The 10,601-nt window shown below is 35.4% G+C and overlaps 1 protein-coding gene and 1 pseudogene across 1 annotated transcript; one reads left to right on the top strand and one right to left on the bottom strand.

The window, feature by feature from the left end:
- Nucleotides 1-1,302: 1,302 nt before the first annotated feature.
- Nucleotides 1,303-3,963, top strand: LOC125597620 (annotated as a pseudogene).
- A 3,487-nt stretch (nucleotides 3,964-7,450) lies between these two features.
- LOC106449399 (ethylene-responsive transcription factor 4-like) lies at nucleotides 7,451-8,318 on the bottom strand. The gene has a single exon (XM_013891164.2). It carries the CDS (start codon nucleotides 8,239-8,241, stop codon nucleotides 7,639-7,641), a length of 603 nt encoding a protein of 200 aa, XP_013746618.1. The 5' UTR covers nucleotides 8,242-8,318; the 3' UTR covers nucleotides 7,451-7,638.
- Nucleotides 8,319-10,601: the final 2,283 nt, after the last annotated feature.

Here is a 10,601-nt window from a genome sequence, read left to right as displayed (position 1 = left end):
CTCAGTTGCTTGACCTGGTTCGTATTTCAACATCTCTGTCACTTCTACTCTATATTGTTGGTGCAAATATATCCTCTTTTCGATTACCGAGTGGTAGCTACAAACCTGGGCATCCATTGGATGAAATTTCAATGCTTGTATTAGCGGGGGATCTACTTCATGCTGTTGAAATCTCCACACTGAAGGAAAGATCCACAGAGGATAATCAAAGGTTTTGCTCTGCTGATATATTTGAAATCTTTGACTTTTTCTGATCCAACTGTGTTCTTGTCGCTTATTGCATAAAAATTGTTTTCTTTTTCCTATTTTGCAGCCGCTAATATTTGTTGTCCGAGAATGGAGATGTTAAGGTATGCTCTACTTCTGAAACTCAATTCATTAAATTCGTAAGTTTCTTATATGTCCGAGTGGTTTAGTTGCATCTGATCGCCAACTTCTTTCACAATTCAGTTGCGGATTTTGGTGTATCTGCACAATTAACCCGGACAATTTCAAGGAGAAAGGTGCTTATCTTATTATGCTAATGAAAACTTCTTGTTCAGTATCGTGTTTCTTTCTTCATCATCTAGTGCTTATTGTTCGAGGAATTAGAGTTCTCTTTAAATAGGCTTTCCATTCACTTTTCTACCCTTATCGCCCTGTGGCTTTGTGCACTTTTAGTGACTACGTCACATAATTTTGTGCACGTTTTCAAAGTCTTGTGATTCCAATGTTCGAACATGTTAATATTTTTATCTCATACGTGATCCCATGAAAGCTGAAGGATATAACTTACTATGTGTAGCTCTCCCTGTGATAGTTAAGTGTTATTATACAACTATTTGTGCTGCATTTACTAATAATATAAAATTGACAGACATTTGTAGGAACACCGTTTTGGATGGCACCAGAAGTGATTCAAAATTCAGAAAGGGTATAATGAGAAGGTATCTTGCATCTTCTTTACTTCTTATAGCTAACCCAATATTGTGTATATGTTCTGACTTTACATGTTTGTATCCTTTCTGATATTTTCTCTGTTCTGTTGTCGGATTGGTAAATCGTTTCCAGGCAGATATATGGTCTCTCGGAATAACAATGATTGAGATGGCAAAAGGAGAACTCCCCTTGCTGACCTTCATCCTATGAGAGTGCTTTTTATCATTCCCGGGAAAGCCCTCCTCAGGTTTCATAATTCTTATTTTATTTTTGGCACGACAGTAGCTTGTTAGATGGTTGGAATGCATCATTTTCTAGAGAAACTTGATAATTCCATATGTCTTGATTGCGATATTTAACGTTTTTTTTAAATTTCCTCCACAGTTAGATGAGCATTTTTCTCGTCCTTTGAAGGAATTTTTTCATTTTGCTTGAAAAAGGCTCCTGCTGAGGTATTTGTAGTGCATTCTCTGCTCTTTATTGCCAGACACGGCGTACCAAGATCTCTCATGCAACTCTTCCTTTATACTTTCAGAGACCAAGTGCCAAAGAACTTCTCAAACATAGATTTATAAAGAGTGCTAGGAAAAGCCCGAAACTTCTGGAGAGAATAAGGTGATGCTTTTTCTCGTCATCCGTGTTGATTTATTTCTCCGCTTATTTGGTTGTGTGACAATACATATGCGGTTTTGATATGTAATGGTTTTCCACTTCCTTTTTCCTTTTTACCTGTCTGCTTTATGCCAAAAGAAATTACAGGACAGGAAGAATTCTTATGCTGTCTTTTTTTTTTGTTTGAAGGGAGCGGCCAAAGTACCAAGTAAAAGAGGACGAAGATAGTCCAACATGTGATCCGAAATCTCCGGCTGAATCATCTGGGACTGTTAGAGTGGCTAGAGATGACAGAGGCCATGGAACTTCTGGAACTAGGTTGGATCAATGGTCTTTTCTTGGGATTTCTTCTGTATTTCTTGTTATCACCATGCTGAGAACTTGTAGTTACAGTTTTCAGGGAAGAACAATCAAAAATGCCGGGTGGGATTTTAGCATTGGGGGTTCCCAGAGTGCTGGAACTGTTAGAGCTTTGAAGCCTCCTCAATCCAGGGAAAGGCGCCAAGAAGTTACTTCTGATCAGAGTTTTCAAAAATCATCACGAGCCAGTGCTAGTCAGTTGTCTTCCACTTCTGGTGCTGCAGTCCCCGAAATCTCTGAAGGAGGTTTTCTTAAAAGAGATTCTTATCAGAATGACTGTCAAGAAGAGGTAAGATCCTTTGCCTCTTGTGTTTCACGTTACTTGGTAGATCATACACTGTCTCATCCTGGTCATTCTGAATTTTAGGATGATTCATCACTCAGTGGTTCTGGAACTGTTGTCATAAGATCTCCCAGAAGCTCTCAATCATCTTCAGTATTTCGTGATCTAAGCTCTGGGGTATTGGAAATTCTTTCTCCTTTTTTTCTTAAGATCAAGTCTGTATGCTCTACCTTGGTCCCTGTCTTGCTGTTCCAACAACTATTATGTCTAATGTCTAATTACAGCTTTGTGTAGTCTACCAGCAGGTATACATCTTTTGATGATGCTTCTACAAGTGGAACGGTTGTTGTCCGTGGGCAGAATGATGATTCTGGATCACCTCGAACACCAAAATCAAGATTAGGGCTTCAAGAAAGAAGTTCAAGTGCCTCTGAAGATAGCATAGCAAATCTTGCAGAGGTTGCTTAACCTTGATTAATACTTTTCTCTTTTGAGTTGTCTCCAGTGTTCTTACTCATTCATTCAATTCGTTGTACCTTCTTCTTACAGGCAAAGGTAGCACTTGAAGCAGGTTTCAGAAGGAGCAATGCTAGGGAAAGACTTGGTAATGGGAAGGTTAACAAAAGAAGGGAACAAGCAAAAGATAGTTCTGATCATTTGAGGTTAGTTTTTGTGTAAAGTATACACTAAGCTTTCAGCTGATCACAGGTTTTTTCATTTTATTTCTGACCTGAAATAATTACGTTGCAGAAGTTCCCGCGATGATTCTGATAAACAAAAACCACTCATAAGATCGCAACAAGTGAGTGATGATGAAGATGAGTCTGAATTGGCATCATTATCTGCATCATTGTCACTATTGCTCTTACCATCCCTGAAAGAGGTGAGTTCCTTATTTCTAATCGACGAACATTGGGCAATCTTCCTTCTCTCAATAAGTAAAGAGTTTGCTTCGATTTGGAGAAAAAAGTTTTCGTATTTTGAGAAAAGCTGCGAATGATGTAGGCTGTTGGGGGTGACACTTCAAAAGGATCAGTTGGACACAGAGTTTCGAGAGCCTTAGTGAAGATGGAACGAGAAAAGCCTGGTTCTTCTGAAGCATTTATCGCCAAACTGATTGAACAGTTGGGAAGGTGAGGGAAGCTGTAAAAAAAAGAAACACACAATTGCATAGATTTTATTAGTCATCTTATTTGTCAATATACCTTGAAAATTGTCATGCAGTTCAAAGGAAGTGTCAGTGAAAGAAGTGCAAGACATGGCGATCCGTGTGTTCGGTAAGACAGTGAACAATGATGCAGAAAACAAAAGAAAGCAAGCAAGCAAAGAGTTTGCTTCCAATACCAACGTTAGCCCACTTGGAAGATTCTTATTCTCAAGGTTTGGCTGAGGATGAGAGTCATTACATTCTTCCTCAAAAATCGAAATCAGATTGATGACTTTTCTTTTTTTGTTCTTCGTGTTTGCAGATGGCTAGGCCAAACATCACGTGATCTTAACCCAAGTTGAGACATGGAGAGAACATAAGACTGGTGTTTGTGTTTGTGTGTCTTGACATTGGTTGATGCATTGAATTTTGGTACTTATGTGTATAATTTATTTGTTCAGCAGAAGATGGGTGTATTTATGAATTTTAAGTAAAATTTCCCCTTTCTTTTTTTCTTTTTATTGGGATCTTTTTAATCTTTATTTTTTATTATTCCTTCCTGTTTTTTTCGAGAGGAAGCATATTCTTAGTTGTATAATTAAGGGCTTGCCTTTATCTGTGCAATGCAATCACTCTTTTACCATTCATTCATCTATAACTCATTATTCGTCAACTAATTGATATCACTCTTCTTCCTCATATCCTTATAGGTTTGTGTGTTTCTTTACTGCAAAACAAGAGATAATTGTTGGTGGTTTGGTTACCTTGAGAGGTGTGAGTGAAGGTATCATGTCCATGTCTCACTTACGTTATGCTCCCAAATAGTGCTGGGAATATGAATCATTATCCGCGGGCTCCGTCCCATTTGAGCGGGTGCGAGATGAGTGATTTGAAAATTTTGGTTCGCGGATGCGGGTGCGGGTTGAGTGACTTTTATGCGGGGTGGGTGCGGGTCAGCCAAAATTGAGTGCGGGTATCCGCCAACCCGCAAAAACTAAAAAAAAAGATTTTTTTTAAAATATTATTTTTAAATGGAAATTTTTTTAAAAATAATTTAATTTTAATTATAAATAGATTAGTATTTATTATTTTTAATAAAAATTATTTAAAATATTAAATTTTATTGTTATTTTTAATAAAAATATTTAAATTATTAATTTTCTTGTTATTTTTAATAAAAAATATTTAAATTAATAATTTTTAATATTATTAATATTATCCGCGGGTCTAGCGGATCACCCGCTGGTTTAAGCGGGGCAGGTGCGGATTTCATATTTTCTTCTTGCGGGTTAAGCGGGTCAAATTTTTTGAGTAAAAAAATCAGTTTACCCGCGGGTTGGCGGGTCAGCGGAGCGGGTTTGACCCGCAACCCAGCTCTCCCAAATCACATAACGTTTCTTGTATTGAACTCCCACCGAGAATGATGTATATATTCTGGCAACAATAGTTTTGTGATGTTGGCCGGCACTATTCCTACCATTTTGGGATCCTTAGGCTCATGAAATCCCATCACATACCTTGGTTAACATGATACGTTTTTGTTTGTTGTTTTTTTTTCTTTTTGGTATCAATTCGGGAACAACTGTGTAAATAATTTTGATACGGGAATGCTTGATCATATTGTCAAATGTTCGGAGCTAACACCAAAAGTGTTATCTCTTGTTACCAAAAAAGAAATACGTAGATAAGTAAGTGAGTTCCTTTCGACCAGAGAAATGGTCAAAGTCTCAAAAACGAAATGACCTCCTTAAACATCTCATGATAATATTATTATTTATTTAAAATTTTAAATGACAAAACAAGAATGAAATAATGGTAGAATGACATCATTCAAATGAATCTCTCGAACTTTGGCACGAGTTTCAATCGTCTCTCTCTCTCTTTTAGAACCATCTGTTGCGGGTGTTCATAGTGAGAGTTTTCTTAATGTTACTTTATTAAAACCATATAGTCACAGTCACAGAGTTCAAAAACGGCGTTTTGTATCCGCCGTTATCGTCCACGTGACTGGAGGCCGCACCAAAACAAACACCAGAGTTTGTATGTGTGACCCAGTTAAACTGAAGTTAATTCTCAACCGACGTGTCTGGAGTGATTGGAAATATTTTACACTTCCTTCACGCAAACCCATTTATTTTTGGATTGTAGCCTAAATCTGTAACGTAAATGGCTTTGAATGCACATTTGAAATAAACAAAATATTTATTTCTGTTAAAGAGTGTAAAATTTGTTTTGCTAAAAAAATAAATATCATTTCAAGAATGAATAAAAAGTTTTACAAAGATGTTTGTGACAGCTTGTAAAACTTTTTTTTGTTTTAACACCCGGCCAGCTTGTAAAAAACCAAGTAATTGGTTCCACGATAAAGAAGATTAAAAAAAACATGAAACAAACGATAACCAGTAACTAATTTAAACTTCTTTTTTTTAACTACTTTAAACTTCAGCTTGTAAGTATCCATTTATAGAATTAGCGATAAGAAATGAAACTGACACACAATTTCAATAAACAACGATCGACAACAACGCTAAAGTGGGAAGGAGAACCGACGGACACTATATATACAAGATGCATTTTGCCTGGTCGACGGTCGTGCCAGCACCCGAGTGACGTGACATGAATATAATTAGTGCTAAATTTAAAATATTCAACTTTTAAAGACCTCGACATAACTTCGTATATACGAATTCTGTGTTTCATGTCCACTTACTAGCTTTTAAAAAAGAAAGTCCACTTACACTTCATACGTTCCTGATTCTCAGCCGCATGCATTCCTACTTTCTGAAAGGGAGCTGTATATATGAATCGCATTTTGTTTTTTTTTTCACATATTTGTGTTAGCAAACATGATTTATGCTTTGTAATTCTATAACTACTAAAAGTACAACAATAGTTGATTTCAATATAGAAGTGCTTATATTAAACGTCTTAATTTTTCTGCCTCTCTGAATCAGTGTCAACAATAATGATCAAAGGTAGTATATATAAATGGCATTAGTGGAGCATTAACACTCCATAACAGAAATTGGTTGAAAACCTCTTGTGATCTTCTACTATTTTTGGTTTGCTGACAATGCGAGTGGTTTATCACTATAACGGGTTCTCCTTAGTCGTTTAAGTATCTGGTTCATGTAACTTAATTCTTGTTCTAAGGCTATTATCCTCCTTTTTTGCTATTATTCTATTGATACATCCGTCTTTTTGTTATTGAAAATGTTTTAATAAAATATTATATCAACGATTTTGAAAGTGAAAAAAATGTAAATTTTAAACTAAAAGAAAACTAAACTTACAAATTTTAAACTAAAATGAATACAACTGAACACCCTAAATAGTAAAAAGAAAACGTGACTGGCTTTGTGTTTACGCAACGTCACTCTCATACCATTAATAGTAAAATATTAGTAATATGTCACAGAGAAAAATGAACTGATAGTGATAAGAATGCAAATGTTTTTCTACTGGTTTTTGTAGCTTCATTCTTTTTTAATTCCAAAAAGCCAAAAATAAAGAGAACGTTACTGTGTTCAAAAAAAAAAGTAGAGAACGTTACTATGTTCATCCACGTGGAGATGGTGATGATGAAGACGCTGGCCGTTGGATCAAAGCGATAGTGCTTAACTGCTTATACGTTTTTGATACCAAATTTGGGGACAAGAATCCAATCAGATCGCACCTTCCTTGTCTCTCATTTTGAAACCGCCTCATCATCTTAACCTCCTTAAACGCGATCGTTTCAATATTCCAAACTTGTTAAATAGTCGGATTAGTCTTTTAAGTTAATTTAATTTCTGCAAACTCAGAAAGTCAAAAGGTCGACCAAACTATGAACAGTAGGGCCCATGAAAATGACATAGGCGTAAAGAAGTGTTCCTCACCGCAGCCAAAGAGTGGGGTCCTCCCACGACCGGTGCGTGTGTGCAGTGCAGAACACTTAATTGGTCCATTGTTTTCAAGGACGACGATAACTATTTTATTTATTTTCATTTTATAGAATAATACAACTATAATTATCACTATTAAGAAGTATTTGTAACACGACCGCACGACCAAAACTACTATAATAATTATATTCTTTTTTTCTTTTTCTTATCCTTGCAGAAAGAAAAAGATTATAACAAAAGCTTATACCTTCTGTTACACGTTCATATTATATACATCGATCTTCCCATGTCAACTTATTAAACCATCACGATATTCTTATAAAACGGGTAATATATAATTTTTAGACAGAAACAAAAATAAAGATACTATCATAGGAGAACGCACTTTCTCTTAATTTAGAAGACCCGACGCATGCACTGTCTGGAGAAGCGACCTATTCCGCCGGAGGAGGGAAGTTAAGGTCCAGGTTGAGCAGCTGAGGTTTCTCCTCAGTTTCATCCTCGAACTCAAGGACAGACGACGAGTCAGACTCGCTCTCGGCCCCACACGTAGCACACGCCGTCATGTTACAGCAGTAAACAGGACGTGCAACAGGAGGACGTGCAGCAAGAGGACGTGCAGCAAGAGGACGTGCAACAGGAACCTGAGGATAACATGCGCCGCCGCCGCTACTGCCACCTAAGCTGAGCCTGAGATGCAGAGGTGCAAGTCTCGCCGCCAGGGGAGAGACCGAGTGGACGGTTCTGCTTTTTCTAGGACCACGAGTGTAACCGCTGCCTTTAAATTGAAGCTCAAGGAGTGTCGGGAAATTCGTCTTAGCGTTCGCTCCGCGAAGCTCACGTGCTGCAGCGTCGTAGGCACGCGCCGCCTGTTGAGCAGTGTCAAAGGTACCGAGCCAGACCCGGATTCTCTTAAACGGATCTCGGATCTCAGCTGCATATTTTCCCCATGGACGCTTCCTCACACCTCTGTAATGAATCTCTTCCGCATTGTTCTCGACAGGGTTTGGGTTTGGTTTCGAACCACTCTTTGTCATGGTAATCAAGAACAACGGTGAAAGACTCTTGTGGTGATGAGTAGAGAAGCTGTCTTTTTATAGTGTGAGGAGATTAATGCCTACACTCCATTTAGGGACCTTTCAAAACCATTTAGATGGGTTATTACAATGAACCGGTTTTTTTGGGTTTGTCGTTTGTATTATCCACTTACATATATCAACGTGTTTACGCCTTTTTCTTGCAAAGATTCTTTTTATTTTTTTAACTAAAGATTCTTATTTTCTACCTCGTGGTTTTCTAAAAAGAAATTAAACATGGACTACACAAATCACAGTACGTTCAACGAGATATGATATGAGTACAGTTGATATTTTACTCATTTTAACTGAAGTTACTGGTTTTGGAATGCAAATTGGTATGATTTGGGGTGTCCACATTCCAACTTATTGTGTAAAATGTGAATATTAAAGCTACAATATCACATTACCACATGAAGGTTATTATCTCAAATAAAATTGGTAAACACAACGACCAAATATATCTTTCAAAAAAAAAATATACAATGACCAAAATATATTTATATTAAACAAAATTATAGGGCATGATGAAAAATATTTATTTATCGAACAAAATTGTCGGATATAACTAAAAAGGAAAACATCTATAAACGACAAACTCGATTATATTTGAAAATTGTCGGATATTCATTAAGCCGGATAATTTATCGATAAACGACAAACTCGATTATATTTGAAAATTATAGACTATAGCGACAAAAACTTTCTATTCCGAATAAATTTGTCGGATACGACTATATAAAAGTAATTTTATCACACCGGATAAATTAGCGGCTATAACGGCAAAAGTTATTATATTAAACAAATTATTAGATAGGATAAAAAAATTATACCAATAAAATTAATGGTTAGAACAGTAACAAAAATATTTATCAAATAATTTGGTCGGATACATCGACAAAATATCATACCAAATACATTCGTAGGATTTGAGGACAGTAAAAACTATAGTATTGAATAAAATTATTGGATTTGATAGTTAGATCAACTGATATATATCTATATATGTTATTCTTATGCGACTATTTATATTAAATCTTAGTCGCAATGAAATCATAGCTGAATAAGTATCCAATAAATATATCGGTAAAATACATTTTATAAAAAATGATTTTGATTTGTTTTATTTAGTTAGCTTTCATGTGTATTTTGTAGTTGAAGAAATCATTTATCATCACTAAAATGGCTTTGTTATAAAGTTTTCCTTGTTGCATGTAAAGTTTTTTAATGGTAAAATATTATATATATATATATATATTAAGAAATAATTTCTTTATAAGTAACAAAAAATAGACTAAATATCATTAAAGTAAATGTTAGATGTGTTTCATTACTAGTCGTTTTTGTTATAATTAAGTGTCGATTTATGATTTTTCACATGAATAAAGAGAACATGTAAACATTTCTTATATTTTTACTAATGATTGCATAATAATTTCTTATATTTTTACTAATTAATACATAATATTTTCTTACTAGCTCCCTCTGTTTCATATTAAGTGTCGTTTTAGACTTGTGCATACGAATTAAGAAAATAATTAATTTTGCATGTTTTCTATATAAAAACACAATTACCTATATACCTAACCATATTTCAACCAATAGAAAAACAAATAACATAATAAAATTAATAAATTTTCTATTGAAAACCGAAAATGACACTTATTTTGTAACAAAATTTTTTTCTAGAACAATTAATATGAAACGGAGGGAGTATATTTTTACTGATTAAATACCTAACATTTTCTCTAGTTTATAAGCTGAGATACTTGGATAAAACTGAATATTTTTTAAATATATACTAAAATTGAAGTAAGCAATCTTTAGAACGTTGTTAATTTGTAAAATGGATAAAATATAATTTAATAAATACATCTTCAAACATACTATGTGTTGCAGTTACAATTTTTTTTTGCATCAACCAATAAGTGGTTGTTTTCTAGGTTTTTTTTTGCAAATTAATCTTAGTCAGTCGAATGTGTAATTGTGAACTTCAACGATCATAAGCATCTAATTACATGATAAAGACATGTTTACTGAAATTGAACAGGTAAAACTGTCCCTTTTTTGGACAATGCATACATATTCAGGAAATACATATGCAATCCAGGTTATTAAAGATACGCAGATTCTGGCATTACAAAACGACGCAGGGGCTCATCAAAAGTTGAGAAAACTTGGCTACTTGGCACAATCACGAGGACGCGCGGCCCAGGAACCGCGTTTCAGTGAAGCTCGCGTGAGGCTCACGTCTTAAGGGTCCCACTACCGTCACTCGAGAGCCGTTTCAAGGAATCGCTTGAATGGGCGTTGAGCGCTTG

Source organism: Brassica napus, unplaced genomic scaffold (assembly GCF_020379485.1).
Source record: "Brassica napus cultivar Da-Ae unplaced genomic scaffold, Da-Ae ScsIHWf_1506;HRSCAF=2102, whole genome shotgun sequence".
Classification (NCBI taxonomy): domain Eukaryota; kingdom Viridiplantae; phylum Streptophyta; class Magnoliopsida; order Brassicales; family Brassicaceae; genus Brassica; species Brassica napus.
The sequence above is the reverse complement of the archived record's forward strand: the minus strand, read 5'-3'. Positions and strand labels throughout refer to the sequence as shown.